Raw genomic sequence first — 21,612 nt, 5'->3', positions numbered from 1 at the left:
ACACTGATTCTGGGCAGGGGGGTCATGCTCACTGCAGAGGGAAGTCCTTCCAGATCTGCTTCCTTCCCAGGAATAAGTTTAAGATATGTCCCTGTCAAGGAGCTTAGAACTTAGAAGGATAAAACATATGCATGGAAAAAACTCTGGCTCCAGTCACATGGGCCTGGGTTTGAATTCCCCTCAGCATTTTCTGCTGTGAATCTTTGGGTAAATCACCCAGCCTCTCTGAACCTCAGCTATCACCTCAGCATTTCCTGCTGAGAGTCCTTGGGTAAATCGCCAAACCTCTCTGAACCTCAGCTACCTCCTGTACAAAATGAGGAAGAACCTCTCACCCTAACACACTGCCTCACAGCTGCCTGAAGTGTCTCCCACTCAGGAGTTCATTGCAGCTGCTCAGCTCATAAAATGTTCACCTGATCCTGGAGGAACGTCTGACACCCTGCTGAGGACCAACTCTCCCAGCAGGGGGCACATTAATAGGTGAGGAGCACACTTTTCAGGAGGGAAACTGCTTCCCTTCTGTAGTTTCCAGAATGAGTTCTAAGGCCTACTGTATATTCTCTGTCCAACTAGCAGAGACTCCAAAGAACAGTTTACCGTGACTGGTAAGGCACACACAGTTGGCATGTGGTGGCCCAGGGGGCTCACCTCTGAGGTGCCAGCTGGGTTCTCCATTAGAGGAGAAGGGGACGAGAAGGTCTGTCTCCCCTCTGGACCACTGCAGAGTCACAGGCAGACACAAAAAGAAGCCAGAATGAAAAAGATCCCAACGTAGGTGCCAGCCATTGCTGTCTGCAGCCAGTGTCAACGCTGGGACGGGCAGCCGGTCGAGGAAGAGCTTCTGGCTCATGGTCACTCTCTAACTCAGACCCCTTTGGATTTCTTGGTGATTTCATTTTCCATCTAGAGCAGTGATTTTCAACTGGTGTGCTACAAGAATTTTTCCAACATGCAATACCTGACTATTTAGACAGGGGCACTGACATCTTTTCCTTAGATTGTCAAACAAAAAATGACAACAGACAACATAATAGCTGTCTGGTGTGAATGAATCAAAATTATACCTAGGTTTTTTGGTCAGGCTGGCAAAAAAATGTATTTTTGGTGTGTCACGGTATTTAAATTCTTTTATTTTTAAAAACAGTCATTTGATTGAGGGGAAGGGAGGGAGAAAGAGAGAAACATTGATAGGCTGCCTCTCATATGTGCTCCAACTGGGGACTGTGCCCCCAACCCGGGACCAAACCCACAACCTACATGTGTGCTCTGATCGGGAATCGAACCAGCCACCTTTCGCTTTGTGGGATGATGCCCAACCAACTGAGCCACACTGGTCAGGGTAGAATTTTAGTAATATCCCACGAGATGAAAAAGGTTGAAAATCGCTGACCTAGATGATCCTTTCCATTTCCCTGCCTCTCCATCCCATGACCTCCTCTCTCTCCCTCTCTATCCCTTCTCGGCTCAATGTAGAACATGCCCTAGACTTCATCACCCATAAGCTCAAGTTCAAGGACCCCGCCCTCCATCCACATGCCTCAATCCTTCTTCACTCACTCCGTCTGTGCACTGAGCCAACAATCCTTCCTGTTTACTATGACCTTCAGTCCACTGAGCCAATGGCATTTTCACTGCCTTTTACCTCTGCATCCTCACATTGCCCCTTACTAGTTAGGGCTCACGATCCAGCTTTCTTCTTTTTCTTTGGTTCACGAGTTTAAGGATGTTTGTGTTTGGGAACCTTTATCAGCGGTGGTACTCTGAAATGTAATTGAGTGAGATCATGTTTTGCAAAGTAGACTATATTATCATCGATAGTTATTAATCATCGTGAGAGTATTATTATAAAAATACAAGTCCTGGTGTTTTGAAAAACTAAAGTTGAAAGTCTGTTCTAGCTATGAAGCCAGTGTCTCATTACATAAAACTTTATCTTTTTAGAAAACGAGAGACTTCCAGCCAAGATGAAGGCGTAGACAGACACGCTTTGCCTCCCTGCACAACCATAAGAAGGATCACAACTAATCTTAAAACAAAAAACAACCAGACCTGCCAGAAAATCGAACTGTATGGAATTCTGACAACCAAAGATTTAATGAAGGAAATGGTGCAGAGATTAAGAAGCATAATTGGTAGGTACAAAATAGACAGGGGGATGTTAAGAACAGTATAGGAAATGGAGAAGCCAAAGAACTTACATGCAAGACCCATGGACATGAATTAAGGGGGGGTGGGATTACTGGAGGGAAGTGGGGTACTGGGTGGAGGGCAGTAAAAAGGGAAGAAATTGGGACAACTGTAACAGCATAATCAATAAAATATACTTTAAAAAAAAGAAGAAATATTCATCCAGACAGATAGGAGGGGTGGAGACAGGAAGTTGGGGCAGAGAGGATGCAATGTGGCAGTGCCATGGCAGCCGGCAGAACGGGTGGTCTCACATTCACGTGTGGCAGATACAAGCCAGGAGGGACACCTGGGGAGCAATATAAGCTCCAGGTCAGACTGAGCAGCCCAGGTTCCAGCGCCGAGAAAATAAAGCCTCATTGCTTCTGGCTATGAAAACCAGGAGGAGTTGGAGCGGCAGAACAAACGGCCTGTCTTTCAGGAGAGTCCATTTAGAGGACCTCCATGGTCCTAGAATGTCTGCAAACCCACCTACTCTGGAAGCCACCACCAGGGCAGCAGGTAGAGGGACACCAGTCGCATATGGGAAGTGGGTGAAGTGACTATAAAAGGGATGAGGAGGGAATAAGAAGCCATCTCCAAAAGTGCCAACATCCAAATCATAGGGATGCCAGAAGGAGAAGAGGAAGAGCAAAAAATTGAAAAATTATTTGAAAAAATAATGAAAGAAAACTTCCCTAATTTGGCGAAGGAAATAGACCTACAAGTGCAGGAAGCACACAAAGTCCCAAACAAGTTGGACCCAAAGAAGACCATACCAAGACACAGCATAATTAAAATGCCAAAGGTTCAAGATAAAGAAAGAATCTTAAAAGCAGCAAGAGAAGAGTTACTTACAAAGGGGTTCCCATAAGACTATCAGTGAATTTCTCAAAAGAAACTTTTCAGACAAGAAGAGACTGGCAAGAAGTATTCAAAGTGATGAAAAGCAAGGACCTACAACCAAGACTACTCTATCCAGCAAAGCTATCATTTAGAATGGAAGGGCAGATAAAGTGCTTCCCAGACAAGGTAAAGCCAAAGGAGTTCATCATCACCAAGCCATTATTACATGAAATGTTAAAGGGACTTATTTAAGAAAAAGAAGATCAAAACTATGAACAGTAAAATGACAACAAACTCACAACTATCTGCAACTGAATCTAAAAAAAAAAAAAAAAAAACCCTAAGCAAACAACTTAGAACAGGAACAGATTCGTAGGTATGAAGATCATCTGGAAGGTTATCAGCAGGGAGGGGGGAGGAGGAGGAATGGGGAGATGGTGCAGGGATTAAGATGCATAATTGGTAGGAACAAAATAGACAGGGGGACATTAAGAACAGTATAGGAAATTGAGAAGCCAAAGAACTTACATGCAAGACCCATGGACAGGAACTAAGGGGGATGGGATTGCTGGAGGGAAGGGGGGTACTGGGCAGAGGGGAGCAAAGGGAAAAAAATTGGAACTACTGTAACAATATAATCAATAAAATATACTTAAAAAAGGAATATGAGCGAATATGATCACAGAGGAACTTGCATGCACGATGGAGAAATTCTTGGGGCATAGCACATAGTAGTTACTTAATAAATATTTCTTGAATAGCATTTTGCTTTTAACAATCTGTTTTACACATATACTAGCCCTAGTGTATAAAGATGTAAGTTTCAAGATATTTATGGTAGCATTTTTGAAAACTTGGAAGAATTTAATGTCCATCACTAGAGAGCTGCAAGGGCTGTTAAATAATTACTTTAAGGATGTTATGTTTTGGGGGAACACCAAGCAGCCATGGAATCGAGTGAGGCAGGCAGGCCTGCATGTGCTTACAGGAACTGACGACCATGACTTATGCTGAACCAGGGATACGCAACTGAAGACCATACACATACACACACGTACCAAGAAGGTTCTGAAAGAGCATCGTGAGTGTTACCAATGCTTAATCACCTCTGAGGAGTGGGATTTGGAGGAGAATCAAGGGGGCAATATTCACTTTTTACCCTGTCTCTAGATTGTTCACAAATTTTACAACATGCATACGTTATATCTTATTTATTTATTTATTTATTTATTTATAATTTTCAGAAAGAAGGGAAGGGAGGGAGAAAGAGAGGGAGAGAAACATCAGTGTGTGGTTGCCTCTAGCTTGCCCCCAACCGGGGACCTGGCCCGCAACCCAGGCATGTGCCCTGACTGGGAATTGAACCAGCGACCTTTCTGTTCACAGGCTGGCATTCAATCCACTGAGCCACACCAGCCAGGTCCATGTTATATCTAACAAACAACAAAAGTGCCTTTTAAGGAGTTGCCAGATGTAAGAAGTGCGCAGGGCCGAATGCGGGCACGGTGGCCTTGAAGCCTGGCCTCTAAGCCCACACCCCTGACCACTGCTCCGTGCGGCCTCCCTAGGCTGCCAAGCACTTTGCTCAGCAGCTGTGCTAAGAACAGCAGCAACTGCCCCTCCTCCTCAGAAACAATCCCGGCTCTTTCCGGGGTAGATCCGTTCAGACCCTCTGGAGAAGAAACCACGGACACCCAGCCACCAGAACCCCAAAGGGCCCACCCAAGACCTACGTGGCAGGAGGAACCAGAGGCTGCCTGACACAGGAGGGAAAGACCTGTGCCGATGGTGAGAGTCATCTACAGGGAGGTGTAGCCGTGGCTATATTGAGACCGGAGGTGTCTAATTAAATGTTGTAACAACTTGTCATGTGGAAACAGCTGTGCTCTAGTGGCAGGGACACTGCCCGCTGCCAAAGAAAGCCTGGCCGGCTCCACCACTTCCTACCTACTGACTCTGGGCCCGTAGCTTGACTTCTTTGTGCCTCAGTGTCTGTCTGAAAAATGGAGGCGATCTTAATGACTGTACTGGGGAGCTGGGGGATTAAGTGGGAGACGGGGTGCAGAGTCTCTGGGTGCCCTCCACATGTGGGACGTAATCCTCATGTCTATTGGATGCACTCAAGGAGTAGCTGGGAAAACAAATCAACCCTTGGAGACCCACAGTCTGGCTTCGTTCTGGCCTTGCTGTGTGAGCTTAGGCCCATCATTTAACTCCTCTGTGCCTCCATTTCCTTATTTGTAAGATGGGGATGGTAACAGTACCTATCTCATCTGACTGAGAGATAATCAATATAGGTAAATTAAAGTAATATAGGTAAAGTTTACAACAGTGTCTGACACGTGTGTGCCACACACAACATACATATACTGTATGTTGCACTTACATACAACAGTGTATGCCACTCCACAAACATTAATTTCATGACTGCAGCTGAGTTTGCTTGAGATATTTTGATATCTGAAATAGTTCAGACCAGAGTCCTGGAAGGAAGAGGGAGGCACCTGGGCCCGGGGAAGTTGGCCAGGCCTCGCTCATTTCACAGACGAAGACCAGAGAAGGGCAACAGCTGCTGACATTGACTGTGCTCCCACTACGTGCTGGGCAGTGCTCTAAGTACGTTATGTACTTCAACTTGTTTTATCCTCACATCAACCCCATGAGGGAGGGACTATCACGAAGCCCATTGTGCAAATGGGGAAACAGAGAGGTTAAGGCACAACTGGGAGTCAAACCCAGGCACTCTGTCTCTTAATCCTACACCCTTAACCACTATTCCATTTGGCCTCCTCCAGCCTGCCAGTCAATTTTGCCCAACAACTGTGCACAAATCAACCGTCAACTTTCCCTCCATCCTCAGTGCCCCACACCCTTTGTGCCCCAGAAGCAGGATAAACAAGGGCCAGCACAGGCCTTGCAGAGGAGGGAATGGTCCTCTCTGTCCATTGGCGGACAGAGGTGGAGGGCAGGGAAGATGTCACAGAGGAAGCAGAATTTGATTTTGACCTTGAAGAACAGGAGGATACCAGAAAGCAGGACATACCCGTGACTTGCACAGTTGTATTGAATACATTCGCATTTCTGGCAATAAGCTGAGAACTAGGAAGCCAGTGGAAAACAACCTCTCAGCAGCCAAAGAGATGTCAAAGTCCATCAGCTAACACAGGTGGGTTTATTTAAGGTTTACTATTGAAAGAGCGTAGACTTTGGAGTCAGACAGCCCTAGAACTAACTGAACGCTGGTGCCACCATGACTCCTGTGTAAACTTGGGCAGATTTACTCATGCCCTTTGAATCTTGGCTCCCTCATCTGTCCAGTAGGGACATCATACCGCATCACGAAAGCATTCTGAGGAATAATGAGATCATACATGTAAGATGCCTGACATAACTGTTAAATAACAAAGAGTGGCCGTTATTATACGATGCCATCCTCTTCCAGCTCCCCAGCCTCTGTAGGCTCTTCAAATGCCCTATTCCTAGGGTTCATCTTCAGTTCACTTACAACTCTACAATTTCATCCAGGACGGTGGGTGGGTTTTATTTTTTGCATTTCTACAATCATGCATTAATTAACCTGGCATTTTTATCTATAGCTCACATCTCTCCCTGGACCTCCAGGCAGGCCTCTGAAAAAGGATGGGAAGTTTCTGGGAAATATGGAGGGAGCAGGCTGGAGGCAAAGAGAGGTTCTTGGAGCAAGGCCATGTGTCCACTAGAGACCAGGGCCAGCTCACGGCAGCCCAGAACAACAGGAGAAGAAGCAGATCCTGGCCAAGGTGCCATACCCATGCCAACTCTGCAAACGTCCTAAACAGGAAGGAAAGCAACACTCTACGTTCCTCAGGCTGGGCGCTGTCTCATGTACCTTTTCATCCCCAGTGCCATGCACCAGTGGGCACAGTTTTGCTGAAATGGGACAGGGCTTTAGAATATACGTTGTGTTGCAATGGCAGCCTTTTATGTCATAGGTTTGATGTGATCTTGGGCAAGTTACATGATTTTTCAAGTTTGTTTTCTTGTATGCAAAATGAGGGTACCATTGGTGTCTGGCCTACAATGTTGTTGTGTTAATCAGAAGATTTAACACATAGCCCCAGCCAGATGGCTCAGTTGGTTGGAGCGGCATCCCATACACCAAAAGGCTACAGGTTCGATCCTCAGTCAGGGCACATACCTAGGTTTTGGGTTTGATCCCAGTCAGGGTGTGTATGGGAGGCAATTGGTTGGTGTTTCTCTCTCACATCAATGTTTTCTCTCTCTCTCTCTCTCTCTCTCTCTCTTTCTAAAATCAATAAATATATTCTTGGATGAGGATTTTTTAAAAAAAATTTTAAAGGTATAACACATAAAGATAATAACACATGCCTGGCCGATCATATGCTCTACCATCATTAGTTGTTATTAATGTTATTATCATCTGCAGTAAGATTTGCAAAGGCTGAAATAGTGAAGGCCCTCAGCAGAGGAATGAAGGAAGGAAGCCAGGGCATGGTCTGTACAAAAGAGCAAAAAGAACTGCAATTTTTAAGTTAGATTCAGAACAAGAAGAACAAAAAAAGGCTGGCTTCACTTTTGAGGGAAGATGATAGAACATTAACCAAGACAGATGACGGAATGACTCAACCCTCAATCGAAATCTGTCATTACTGAAATAATCTTCCAATTACAAAAATAAAATAACCATAGCTTGGAAAGGAAATGGAAGCTCACTAACACTGAAGGAATGTCTGTGAGCACCTCTTTAAGTCAGCTCCTGTGTCTAGGCTCAAAAATGACATCAGAGGGCACTCAAATAACTTGCAGATGTGATTAGTGTCTGTAATCTTGGAAACTCAGAACAAAAGCTTCCCTACTTTCACAAGGGGTGTACATAATGTGTGCGTGAGCTGGCAGAAGGGGTTTGGAGGGAATTCTGGGAATTGCAAACCACTGAGCTGAATGTCAATCCCCAATTAAACAGATGCTCTGTGACCATTTGGAAAAGAAACACTTGATTACTAGGGGCCAGCCTAGGTTCCCTTGAAACAAGGCATGTTGCAAACTTCACTTCCTTTTTTTTCTTAAAAAGGGGGGTTTTACTAACTAGTGGACTTGATTTGGTAAGGCAACCTGTCTACATGTGAGGCATTTATTAACCACTCCCTGTGACAGGGATATAAAGATGACAGAAGCTCACATCCTGGTCAACCAGGTGGGGAGCTGTGGCTGGATGGTAATGACCTTAAGTGGTGTCATAGCAGGTGGATGACTCTGCCCAAAGCCTGCTCATTAATGGTCAATGCCAGTTCAGAGGCAGATCTTAGATCTGCTTTGATTCAGGTTCTAGTCAATAGTTTGATCCAAGATCAGGTTCTGCAGACCCAGAGGCACGCTTATCAGATGAGCTCATGGCAGGATGGCTACCTGCTGGAGGGCACAATTCTGGTGCTGTTGGGAGGAACAGTGTGACCAGTAATAAAATCTAATCCAGCTCAAGGCTACTCAAGGCTGCAGTAGTACACTAAGTACCATGTTCCAACCAAGGGAAATAAAAGTCTTAAAGCTGACTCTTGGGAACAGTAAAAATACAAAGGACACGAAGGTCTGGGGGTGGGTGAGAGGTCCAGAATCCATGTGAAAAGCCTGTGAATGGATCTCAGAAACACCTAGAAAAGTGCCGGGTGTACAGTAAGTGCCACCTGTGAGTTAGCCTTCATTTACAACCACTGGTGGAAGCCCCTCCTCACTGTAGTGCTATGTCCTTCTTGTGAGGTGGGTGGGCTTATGGTCCCCAAGGAGGTCACTCACAGCCATACTGACTATGTGCAGTTCTGGCAGAGGAGGGGATGCTCAGTTACCTTCTCCCCAGGTGTGACGGAGATGCGCCATACGCAGTGCATGTGGGCGGAGTAGCCATTGGGGTACTCAGGAGAGGAGAAGTTGCCTGTGCTGTCTTGTAGGGTTTCTCCGCAGGCTGTCAAGGAAAGGAAATGACTGGGTGGCAGGCTGCAGGGGCCCATTCCCCCAAACTTCTGGCTTCCCCGCCCTGAACCCTGCCATCCTTGCAGGAGAGGAAAATGGCTGGGGAGAGGGGGGGGAGTCTGAGGTGGTCCTGTCCCTTTAAGATCCACCCCCTCAAAAAAAAAAAAAAAAAAAAGATCCACCCCCTTCTCAGAGATAAGCTCATATCATCCTACCTCTCTGCCTAGTGCTGCAGGGTCCCTGTTGTCAAGGCAACTAGGATCCAGAGTTAAGGTCAGGCCCCTCTGGTGGGCTTCACTCCTCCTCACTCCCTGAGAATTGCTGTGTTCTCCCCATTTCCTGCTCCTGGTGCCCCTCATCCACCCAGATCCTCTGCAGGTGGATGGCTCACCACCTGCTCCTAGCCCCAGTTCGGTCCGTAACTTGGACACAGGCCCTCCCCGGGGGCTCCTGCCACCAGGCCTTCTCTAAGGCTCACAGCTTGAACCTTCTTCGTCCCAGGTCCCAGCCTCTGCCTGCCTGGGGCCCTGCCCTCTGCTTCTCCCTGGCCCAACCTGGGCATTTGTAGAGCTTGCGGGCCTGGGCGATGTCCCCCTTGCTGAGCCGGGTCCTCTGGCCGATGGGAGGTTTCACGCCATTCACTTCGTACTTGGGGACAATGGTGTCCAGGAAGATGCCCCTGAGGAGGACAAGCCCGACCTGGGTGAGAACCTGGTGGCGAGTGTGCCTGTGTGCACCCAAGGTCACAACCCTGCCAGAACCCAGACATTCCTCAGCAGGGTCAGGGACGGGTGGAGACATCTCACCATGTCATTATGCTGCCCACTGACCAGCAGCCATCCTGCTCCGTGGCAGCCACACCACAGGAGGCTGGGGGAGCCCCAGGAACACTTTGGGAGGTCAGGGACACAGGCCCAGGATGCCCTGGGAACCCACTGGTGCCCAGCTCAGTCTGGCCCTGACTACCAGAACCATGAGAGCTTTAGACGTGTCTCTAGCCCCACCCAGCCCTGCTTTTGCAGCCCCTGGGCTGATTCAGTCCTGGCTGCACCTTTCCCAGGATGACCCAGCACCAACGCTTTACCCAACGCTTTACCCTGGAGGCACGGCTGCTTCTGACAGCACCTGGGACAAGGCCAAAGAGGAGGTTCCACCGTGGCCATACCCGACCCTGGGGACAGCCCCAACAGCTCCAGATCTATCAGTGTCTCCTGTCCACCTAGTTCCTGCCTTTGAAGCCTGGGTGTTGCCATCTGGGAGGAGGGGAAGAGGCAGCCCTTCACTTCTCCAGGGATTGTGACTCATACCAGCAGGGAGGGACTCAGCAGGGGGTGGGGAGGGATGGGGTGGGAAATGTGCAGGACAGGGCTGTGGGTGTGGGGGGCAGGATGACCTTCCCTGGTCTCTGTCCCTCAGATCTGGAGACAGAAAGCAGGTCTAGAAGGAGGACTGAGGTGGGGGGAGGGTTCCTGTCTGGGACAGATCGGGAGGCAGATGGAGGATGAGGAAAGAGCCAGGCACGAGAGAGGCCCGAAGTGGGAAGAAGCATGAGGAGGATTAGAGTTGGTTCTCACACTAGGCTAACGCGAAACTGGGGTGGGGAGGCTGGCCCACGACCTCCGAAAAGTTCCAGCAGTGACTTTGGGGACCTGAGCCTGGGACAAAGAGTAGGTGTGTCTGTGCTTGTGAGGCGGTGAGGGGCTGGTCCAGGGCAGGAGTTGGTCGTTGGGCAAATTAGCCAATTACAGAAAAGGCAGATCAGAGCAGAAGAAAGTGCTTCCAATCAGAAAAATATGTCCCCCTTCAAATATGTCCCTCTTTGGTTTTCAGAAGAGGGATATGCTCAGTCCTTGGGGCGGACACAGTTCTAGGGCCACAGTGTAGCACGGCTTGCAGAGTTGCTGGGTGTCAGCCTCACAGTGCCCTCAGTATGCACAGCTCTGGGTGAAGAACCTAGGCTTTGTGAGTCCTGGCCCTGCCCTGGGCCCACGGTACACAAGGACAGCAAGACAGGCAGCACCATGGTCCCCTGCACGGGGTGGGGGGGCTGCAGCTGCCCAGGGCCCTCTCCAGTCCTTGCTGACTACCCAGCAGGCAGCCTAGTGCAAAGTGGGAGGCCCACAAGAGGGCAGAGCTGGGCACCCCACAAAAGCCAGGGCAGCCTCTCACCTGGAGAACGTGTTCCGGGCATAGTGCATGATGCTGTCAAAATCATAGGTCTCCCCCAGGGATTCCACCTCTTGGACCTCCATCTTCAGGAAGTTATACTCCTGCCCTGGGAAGACCACGAAAAGGGGGTGGGGGGTGGGAAGGGGCAGGTCTGTGCGCGAAGCAGGGTGGGAAATAGGGTCCTCCCTGTCCTTGAGAGGTGGCCCCCTACATGAGGGTCTGGGGAGCAGCCAAGGGTAGCCTGGGGGAGGGGCAGGCCTCTAGAAGAGTGTCCAGCAGAGGGGAGGGGTGAAGAGGGAATTGCTGCAGGGAAGGCCCAAGGGAGTATGGAAAGAAGCACCCATTTCTAGAAGCACAGCGAGATGAAAGCAGTAAAAAGTGCCAGGAGGCCTGGAGGGAGGGAGGGAACAAGGAGGGAGGGAGGGAAGAGTGTAGCTAGGAGAAAAGAGAGAGGAAAACCCTTAGAGGAGAGAGTAGTCAAAGAGCAGAAGATTGGGTAAAAGTGAGGAGAAAGGCTGAGGCAGCATGGGAGGCGGGCTGACCCCTTCCCAAGCCCCGTCCTGAACACCAGCTGGGTTTTGGCTGCTCTGGGTCCCTCTGTCCAGGACCTAGACCTGGGGGGTGGGGGCAGGGTCTGGGCTAACAGGGGCCCTGGGCAGGGCTGGGATTATATGCTGAGTTGACTGAAGGTGACGGCTAGAGGGAGCAGCTGCCGCCCCAACAGGGCCCCTGGAGAGGGGGCTGGGGCTGGAGCCACGGCGCCCCGCCCCCACCCCAACCCCCAGGTCGAAGTGCATACCAGGCTGGATGTTCTCGCGCACGATGGAGACGTGGCGGTCCCGGTCGGGCCGCGTGTGCTCGTGCCAGAAGCCGATGACATGACCCAGCTCATGGACCACGATGCCAAACTTATCACAGTTCTTGCCGATGGAGATGGCCTGCGGACCACCACCACGGCGACCCACGTAGGAGCAGCACCTGGAGGGCGGGGCCAGCTCAGGGGGGCGGTCCCGAGCTGGGGGAGTGCATCCACTCAGGGGCCGGGCTAGGCTGCCAGGGGGGCGGGGAGTGGAGGGGCAGGGACAGGGGATGGGTCTGAGCAGGGATGCCCGGGCTGTGTGCTGGGGTCACAGCCACATCCGGGGGGGTTCCTGGGGAGATGCCTCGTGGCAGGAGGGAACAGATGACTCAGGGCTGTGCCCAGATGGGGCAGCTGGAGCGCCTGGAGCAGAACATAGGTTGGGGCCATGGCCGAGGGTGCAGTGCCCAGGGGTCCCTGCTCACCCGCAGGGTCGGTAGGTGAATACAATATAGCTGTCCTCATCAGTGCGCTCCAGGAAGGTGACACAGGTATGCTTCTCCCAGTGCCTCATGGCCTGCCGGAAGACTGCCCTCTGGCTGCCTGCCAGGACGAAGGAGGCCAGGCTGTGGCACCGCCCAGGTGGGCCTGCCTCCACCCACTGCTCAAGAATTCCCACCTGACCAGCAGAAGGCACCACTCATATGCACAGCGGGGCTCACCTGTGAAGTTTCCCCCAATGACAAAGGGGATGACACCATCAGGCCATACACGCTCAGGTCTGGACGTTGCTGCCCGCCGGCTCCGAGACCTCCTTCTCCACCTCCCTGGGCTTCTCCTCTGAGGCTGCCCACTGGCATGCTGGCAGTTGGGGACTGAAGAGTTTCCTGGAATAGAAAGAGTATGACTTTGGCAGCAAGTGAATGAAGGGAGGAGGAGGATACAAATTATAATCAATCTTCATTTGGGGAGGGATTTCATAGTTACCCACTTGTTACAATTTATTTGTAACCACCAATCAGTACCTTTAGCTCTTTCTTTTTTAAAGTGTCACTGAAACAATTTTATTTGAAATTTAACTTAAAACCGAGTTTAATGGTAGAGAGTTATCCACCATTTAGACCACATCTAAACTTACTTTTATAAATAATACTTCTTATTTATCTCCTAGATCGAGGTTCAGTGTTTTCATTTTATTTGCAACTTCTAGGTTAAACATTTATTACATCCCTCCCTTTTTTCAGTTACTTGGTTTTCATGGGCATTTAAGATGATTAAAAATATGTAACTGAGAGTCCAGTAAGAGCAAAGCACTGTATTAGACTCTTCAGGTAATTCAGCTATGACCACGACTTTGATCTTGTCATTAGCGGGTATGTAATACACTAGTTGATAGAGGAAATGAGACGGGTACTTAGGTAATTCCAAAACAAGTTAGGAGATGTAAAAACCAGTCTCAACGTGGCTTCATCTGTATTTCCTTAGTTCCCTCAGCTCTTGTGGTCATTTGCTAACACGTACACAGCAGTGAAAAACTGGAATTACCCGCATGCACCTTAGCAGCTGAGGTTGTTTCAGCTCTCCTACTATAAACAAGAATGTTTTCTTGTCTACTTAGTGCCATGTTTTCTGATTCTGCTGTTTAAAATTACCCCTCTGCCCCACTCCCCCCATCCTGCAGTGAAGTGCTGTCTAGTGTTCATACGAGCAAGAGGGCCATGATGTGCCTAATGGAGAAAATACAGGTATTAGATAAGCTTTGGTCAGGCATGAGTCATAGTGCTGTTGGCCATGAGTTCAGTGTCAATGAATCAACTGTGTATTATTACAAAGGTGTCTTTAAACAGAAGCGCACATAAGACAGGGCTACATACTAATGAGCTACGAAAATTTTGTGCCCAGAGGCTAGCAGAAACTTCACTATATTTCTCCAAGGAGTAATGGCTCGGTTCTCGCTAATTCAGTGTCCACATCACTTTACAGAAACTGTAAGGCTATTCTGTAGTTCCCACCATAGCATTACAAAGAGGGAGGGTTGCCTGAGCGGACAAAGAGGACAATGGTGCATTCGTCTCCTAGGAACTTGGGGGACCTCAGACTAGGAAACAACCCCTTCTCATCCAGGAAACCTTTGAACTGGTGGCACACACAGAACTTGGGGTCTCCTCTAAGTACTCCCAAATACATGTTCTCATTCAACACAGCAGCTCTCTGGGACAAACTGGGCAAGTGTCACTATCTCCCTTTGACCGATGAGGAAACTAAAGCCAAAGACTTGCCCAAAGTCATGTGGTGGGTAAGTGGCAGCCCAGGGACCCAGCTCCTCCATTCTGCCCTCCCCTTGCACCACTCCTACTGGTCCCTGCTAAGGTTGAGTAAGCTTTGCTAGTTCACAGGTCCCTAGGTCACCATCCAGTGCCAGCTGCTTACTCTCTGGGGTAGTTTGACCCTCACTTTGTGGGTGGCTCATGTCAGGGTCCTCGCTCATGATGGACAAGACAACCACCTGGCACCATCAGTGTCCCAGAACAGGCCCCAGGTGAGCACTGTGCCCTTTGGCAATGGGAGAGCTACCTGTGGCCAGAATCATGCTCCAGGGCAGTCAGGAGGCTGGACAGAACTGAGCTATCCCAGGCCTCATTCTTCCCACTCCCTCACCCATTCACAAGTGCCAGGGGGGTTGTTAGGTGATTGGACCACATCCAGGGATAAGAAGGACCCATCCCTGACCCTGAAGAGCTTTGAACCCAGCTGGGAAGATGGGCATATACATGCATTGTTGCAATGTGGGGCAATGAGTGAGACGCTAGCAGTGTAAGCACAGAGCAGATGGGACGCAGAAAAAGGAGGTACAGTCATGTCTTGGGGGCTACCAGGGAAGTTTTCACCCGAGCTCTTAAGACAAGCCTTAAAGGATATACAGAAGCTTACAAAGTGAGAGCAGAACAAAAAGCCAGGAGGGATTGTGGTGTTGAGGGAAGAGTCCCAGATTTGGAGTCAGAGGCTTGGCTCTTGTCCCAGCTCCACCACTAACTGGCTTTATGATTTTGGGCAAGTCACATTACCTCTGTGAACCTCAGTGTCTGTACCTTTTATAAATAATACTTACTATTTATCTCCTAAAGTAGGAATTGTCCTAACACCTACATTTGAAGGTGGCTGGGGACAGTCAAGTTAGAGAATGCTTTTGAAAGTACTTTGTAAACTGTAGGCAAAAAGAACAGTGATTCTTAGCTCCTGGGGATGTCTATACTCACTGGGCCTCTGGGGAAGGGACAAAGATATCCTAAGGGGAGATAAGCCCTTACGCTGGGTTCAAGCTCATGGCCTCTATCCCAAGAAGTCAGGAGGGTCCCTGTTTCTCGAATTCTGGAACCCACTTCTGGGACACAGAAGGGCCAGTCCATACCCGGTGCACCTGCAGCTTGGATGGAAGACCTGCGGATCGTACGCTGTCTGAAATCCGAGGCCTGCTGCACCTGAAAGGCCCTCAAATCCTCCTCATCCAGGGCGATGTCCCCGAGGAAGGCAGCTAGAGAGAAAAGAAGGAGCCAGGAGCTGAGTTAGTCCACCCACCCAGCCCTGACTGCCCCAAACCCATGGGCACACCCCCAGCCCCCACAGCAACTGCACTCCTAGGCCTGAGGAAGAAGGGCAGTGGGAGCCGACTCTGGGGATCTCCTGGGAGACTTAAGCTTCCATTTTAGTTGGGATCCCAGCAGAGCTGATGCCCAGCCCCCACCGGACCATTAGCTCCCATAAGACACAGTCATATCATTCATTTAATCATTCTTGAGCAAATACTGAGTGAGTACCCACTGTGGGCAGGTACCACGCCAGTGATTAGCAAGAACAGATGAGGCCCCTGCTCGCATGGGGCTAACCTCCAGCAACACATGACTCAACAAATTCAGAATTCAAGAACTACAGACAGTGATGGGTGCTATGAAGAAACGAGGTCAAATGACAAGGTGTCTACTTTATGGGCCCATAACCTTGTCACTGTGCTGAAATGTGTGGTACTCACTCCATAAATGCCGTTTCAATTATAGTGAAGGAGGACAGGAATAAAAAGTGAAACAGATGGAACTTGAGGATACCAGGACACATGATGGGAGCTTCCCAGCTAGGAGGAAAAGGTTTAACATTGTTCTCAGGGTCCTCTCTGGAGGAAGAAAGGACTGGGGGAAAAGAGCCCCTGATAGTCGGTTTGATTTCTGAAGCTGGGGGAGATGTTTCTGGAGAGATGGGCTAAGCAGTCTATCCGCTTTTTTGAGAAGTCGGGAGCAAGAGGAAATGGAGGCCTCAGAGCTGAGCACTCTGGAAGGAGCTCAGATGTGAGCATCATGCAGGGCTGGGGTTGAGGGTGCAGGGGACGGAGCAGAGAGCAGCTTTCCTACAGCTCCACTCTGACAACATCTGCTTCTCATCCCAGGGCTCCACAGGCCGGGCGGGTGGCACAGCACAAGTTGTTTTAACCTTGAGGCTTTGCACACACACAGGTTCCTCCTGTGCAGATGGTCAGCTGGGTGGACACACACACCGAATTAGACACATGGGGTTAGTGTTCCTATAGACACAGGGTGACATCCACACCCATGCCAGCAAAAACAGAGCTCTGCAAAGTCACAGAAACATCCCTGCACAGTGCCTGCACTGCCCTGAAAGGCAGAGGCACTGGATAATGTTGTCTGTGTGACGTATCATCACGTTGATCTTCTATGGACCTACGAACACGTGCTTGGAGATATTCACCCTTTGGTGGCTGTGATGGAGCGCTGGATCAGCAGGATGTGGGAGGGACTCTAGGAATTATCTAGGCCAACTTTCCCTTTTACAGAAGCAGAAACTGAGGCCCAGAGGGCAATGATTTAGCCAAGACCATGTTGCTGGACACCAGAAAGGCTGCAGTGATAACTCAGGCCTCGTGGCTTGCAGTCCAGTGCTTATTGCACTCAAGTTCATTGCTCCTGTATAAGTCATATTGTAAATACATAAACACAAAAACACTGTGACACACACATCCACCAAAAAATACAGTCACAGATAGTCCTAAAAAACACACTTGCACAAGCTCCAACACATACAACCCAACTGCAAGTTCCAAACTCACTAAACCAGTAATAGTAGCAGTAATGACACCTTGTGTAAATGTCTGCTGAACCTTAGATGGTGTTTTCTAGTTGACCAAGTACCTTCCTGTTAATGAATTCATTGAATCCTGGCCACCCGGCACATGCCCATGAAGCCAGATTGCACCCAGGCATTTGCCTAGGAATGTCCCATTACAAACTCATGAAGAGATAACCTGATGGCTAGATGCCAGCCCACCTCCCTGACTTTAGAGATATGGATATTTCGACCAAAGAGGGGAAATGACTTGCCCAAGGTCACCAGCCAGTAAATGGCCCAGTATCTCTTCCACCACATGAAAAAGATTCTCTTACTTAAAACACCACCCTTGGTGGCCTTGGCTCAGCAGCTGACGGGACAGCAACAGAAGATACTTCTCACCTGACAGGCAAAGAAAAGTGGCCTTAGCAAGGATATGGGATGCGAGGTACATTCCAAGGAGACAATGGGAGGTTTCCAAGTGCCAACCTCATACAGGCACTCACAGACCATACAAACACCCCAATCCATTTGCACATTTGGCGTCTTTGCACAGACATTGCACTTCCAGGCTCATGCACCCACACCCACGGACATCACCATTATACATGTGGCTGGACATTTAGACTCCTCTTTGGATATTGCAGCAAAAGAGCAAGGTCTTTGGAGTCAGACAAATCTGCCTCTGAATCCTAACTTGGCTACCTCTAGCTGACAAGTCATATAGACTCTTCTCAACTTCCACTTCAAGCTCAGGTTCAGCTCTCCACTTTCTGAGGGCCACTGGTTCAGCCACAGTGGTTTCCCAGCTGAGTGAAGCCCCAGAGCGCTCAGAAGCAGAGCCTCACATTGCAAGTACAGAGCTGTGCTGGCCGGCAGGGCCAGGGCACTGTGGAGGGCAGGACAGGCCCTGGGCTGGCTGCAGAACTCATGGTGGGGCTGGCGCCCTGTGGTGGGGAGCTTATGTCTGAAGAATGCGTGGGAACCGTGGGAGATGAGCAGGAGAGCCTCATGGCCCCAGCTGGGCCTGCGGGCCCTGCCCATTTGAGATTCCCCCTTGAGGACTCCAGGAAATCCAAATGCTAGAGAGTCCTTCTGTGGGAAAGGCCCCAGGGTCAGGGTCAGGGCAATAGTTATTTTCAACAAGGAATCAAGTTTTTGTTTTGTTTTCTGGCCGTAAAGCAGCCAGGAGCACTCATGGCTGCTCCATGGCGAGGTCCCAGGGGTAGGAGGGGAAAGAAGAGAGCCCACTGGGCCCCACGTGCCCATCCTTCGGGCTGACCCCTTGACTTCACAGTCTCCTTCCCTGGTGTGTGGCAGGGCACCCCTTTCTGGGGGGAGGGGGAGGAGCTGTCTGGTGTGAGGAAACGCCAACACCACGTGCACCTGGCATACACAGGTCCCATCACCAAAATGCAGCTTCTCGCTGGGGCAGGACAGGTTCAAGGTCCCACAAAAGTTTGTATATACTTAATCGCCTGTTTGCACACGCACTAGGAGTAGCCACATGAATAGTTGAATAGACCTGCCCACAAAGCAAGGGCATATCCACAAATGTGCAAAAATACACTCAATTACTTCCCTGTGTAAGCCCCAGTATTTTCATACACACAAATAACTGTATACGCTACCCCATTTCATAGGCCATGCCACCAAAGGAGAATGGCGCCTTTAGAAATAGTGTATGTGGCAAGGGGTAGAGGGGATAGATAGATATTTAACAGTGGAAAACTGTAAGGTGGGAAATTGTCATTCATCCCTTTCTTTTGACATTGTGTCTCTAAGTGCTGACTCTAATATGTAGCTTGCAGATGAGCAGCATGTTTGCATAAGAATCCTAGGAACTAACTTCAAAAGACACAGACTGAGGCCTTCAGGCATCCCAGCTCTGGGAGATTTGCTGACTTTCAAGCATGAATCCAGGATAACACACACTGGACAGTCACTTGCCTTATCAGAATGGACTGCATTTGTCTGCATGTAGAGAACTTTGCAACCCCCTCCCTTGATCTCTTTGTTCTGTTCCCCTTTCCCTCCTTATAAAACCTCTGCCTCCACTGGGAGCTGGAGATGGGCTTTGAGACGTGAGCCCCCCATTTCCGACACCTGGAAATAAATTACTTCCCTGTGTAAGCCCCTTTACATCAGTACCTGCCTCTCAAGTACTGGCTTTCATAGAGGCAGGCAGCCGGGCCTGTGTTCAGTTACAGATAATTAGTCTATTACTCTGGATATCCTTAGGAGGTCCCTAGTGGCCTGAGGCATAACACATTCTACTCCCTGTTCCCACCAAATCTCTGGAGAAACTAGAATATCTGAGAGTTTCTTCTTCCTAGGGAGTCCCATTGGTCCCCCTCCATCTGGAGCCCATGGGGATTGTCTTTTCTTCCTCTCTTGGGGCACCTAGAAGAGGTGACTCAGGGAGCAGGGGCCTAAGTGGGTGGGTGACTCATTCAGCATGTCTGGAGGGGGAATGTGGTCTGGCGAGAGAAAGGACTGCTTCTCAGCATCCTGAGCTTGGAAACTATTCCCTGGAGGTTCCCTGAAATCCAAACCTGGGCCTCAGGGCTCCTGGGGTGAGGCTGGTGATGAGGGCTGTGAGCTCCTGGCCCGACCTCTGGGCTGCCAGCTGAAGCTGAAGGAAGGTCCCTGATGGCGGGGGAGCTGTCCTATGGCTTCTCTGCTTATGGGAGCAACTGGGTCCCAATTCCTGCCTCCAAGTCTCTCCCAGAGCCCTGAGGGTCACTGCCAATCACCGGGGCAGCCAAAGAGAGCTGGGAATCTTGGGGAGGGATCCTCTTGATGGTTTGGCAACCCAACATACAAGTAATCAGGACTTGCAATCTCCCTGGGCAAGGAAGAAAGTGGGAGGGGGGGGGCCTTGGTGGAACCAGCTCCCAGCACACACACAAAGACAAGCTCAGTGCCCTGCCCTCTACCTCGCCCAGAAGATCCAGGAACCTCTCCAGGGTATCAAGGGTCTGAATGTTGCCCTTTCTGCAACAATAACTATAAGTCTGACACTAATAGCAGAGGGGACCTCAAATGAAGCAGCCTGGCTGTCCTGAGAGATCACAGGTGAGCCAGGAGAGTCAATAGAGCTTTCATTCTTGGTCCTCCCTGTGCAAGGAGGAGAAGGAGGGAGTAGAAGGGAGAAAAAGAGAGAGCTGGAGAGGGTCAAGTGAGCAGAGGTAAGTAAGCAGGCACACCAGGTGCCTCCAAAGTAAGTACAGTACAGGCAGACCTCAGAGATATTGCAGGTCTGATTTCAGACTACTGCAATAAAGTGAACACCACAATAAAGCAAGTCACACGAATTTTTTGGTTTTCCAGTGCCTATAAAAGGTATGTTTACACTACACTTTAGTCTATTAAGTGTGCAATAATGTTGTGTTTAACAAATGCACGTAGCTTAATTAAAAATACTTTAATGCTAAAAAATGCTAACCATCATCTGAGTCTGTTAAAAAAATGGCACTGATAGACTTACTTGGCACAGGGTTGTCACAAACTTTCAATCTGGAAAAAATGCAATATCTGCAAAGCACAATAAAACCAGGGAGGCCTGTAAAGCCAGGCACGCCTGCCTTCGTCACCTCCAACACCTGGAGGCCAGGGATCGGATGGGGCAAGAGGCAAGGCCTGGTAGGAGAAACAGAGGAGTCTGGGGACCTGAGGCTTGAGGATGAGGCTGTGGGGTCTTATGCAGGAGTCAGGGCAGAGGGGGGCAGGGCTGCACCAGTCACACTCAGGAGGGAGGCCTGATCTGACCCTGAATCTTGGCCTTGTCAGGCTCTCGGGCTTTCTCAGCCACCCCCAGGCCTGGCCTAGCTCCCCATCCTCACTTCACCCTGGTGGAGAGCTTTCTCCAGAACCCTTGTTTGAAGTTCCAAGTCAGCCAGCCCCACCCTGACATGAAATCTGAGACTGGGGAGAAAGGCCTCAACCTCCCACTGCTCTAAAAAATCACCCCAAACATCCGACTAGTAGTGAAATACATCAGATTGGCTTCCGCGCCATCCTTTAAGGCCTTGCCCCAGCCTGCCTCCTCCATGAAGACCCCCAAACTTTACCAGCCTGCTCTGATCCCTGTTTCTCCACCACCACCATTGGGGCTCCCTTGAGCCTTTCGGGCTTTCCTTCCACGGAGGCACATAATGATCTCAGTTTGTGCTGTTGGTTACTTCCCCATGTGTTATCCCCTCCTGGACTGTAAGCTTCTGGAGGGCAGGGACCACACCTGCCACTTCTCTATCTCCCACAACATCAAGCCCAGGGCCTGGCACCTACTAGATCAGGGGAGTGAATAAGCGACACAGAGACAGGGTCAGGGAGACACTCTATTCTTGAACCCAAGTCAATTCTCTCAGAAAAAAAATGAAGTGAGAACTTGAGGCACAGGAAACGGGGGGCAGGGGTTGGGGGGATAGCTAACATTTATTTCGTGCTTATTTATTATTTATTTAGTGTGTGTTAAGCTCTAATCAGTGTTTTCTACATGTTCTCCTATTTAATCCTTACCACCAGTTCAGAGGAAAGATGTATTACCAGTT

At 49.7% G+C, this 21,612-nt stretch overlaps 1 protein-coding gene across 2 annotated transcripts in view; it reads right to left on the bottom strand.

Moving 5' to 3' along the window:
- The window catches only part of BMP1 (bone morphogenetic protein 1), a 40,428-nt gene that overhangs the window by 17,256 nt on the left and 1,560 nt on the right, over positions 1–21,612 (bottom strand). For both annotated transcript variants that reach the window (XM_090290111.1, XM_090290112.1), the window contains exons 2-8: positions 15,357–15,479; positions 12,670–12,834; positions 12,433–12,550; positions 11,948–12,126; positions 11,149–11,254; positions 9,534–9,658; positions 8,856–8,971 (exon numbers count right to left, since the gene is read on the bottom strand). In XM_090290111.1, coding sequence (XP_090146237.1) covers positions 8,856–8,971; positions 9,534–9,658; positions 11,149–11,254; positions 11,948–12,126; positions 12,433–12,550; positions 12,670–12,834; positions 15,357–15,479 — 932 coding nt within the window. The remainder of the gene's footprint in view (positions 1–8,855; positions 8,972–9,533; positions 9,659–11,148; positions 11,255–11,947; positions 12,127–12,432; positions 12,551–12,669; positions 12,835–15,356; positions 15,480–21,612) is intronic.

This window comes from Furipterus horrens, unplaced genomic scaffold (genome assembly GCF_987537825.1).
Source record: "Furipterus horrens unplaced genomic scaffold, mFurHor1.1.pri manual_scaffold_10, whole genome shotgun sequence".
Taxonomy (NCBI): Eukaryota; Metazoa; Chordata; class Mammalia; order Chiroptera; family Furipteridae; genus Furipterus; species Furipterus horrens.
Note: the sequence above shows the minus strand (reverse complement) of the source record. Positions and strands in the feature narration are given on the sequence as shown.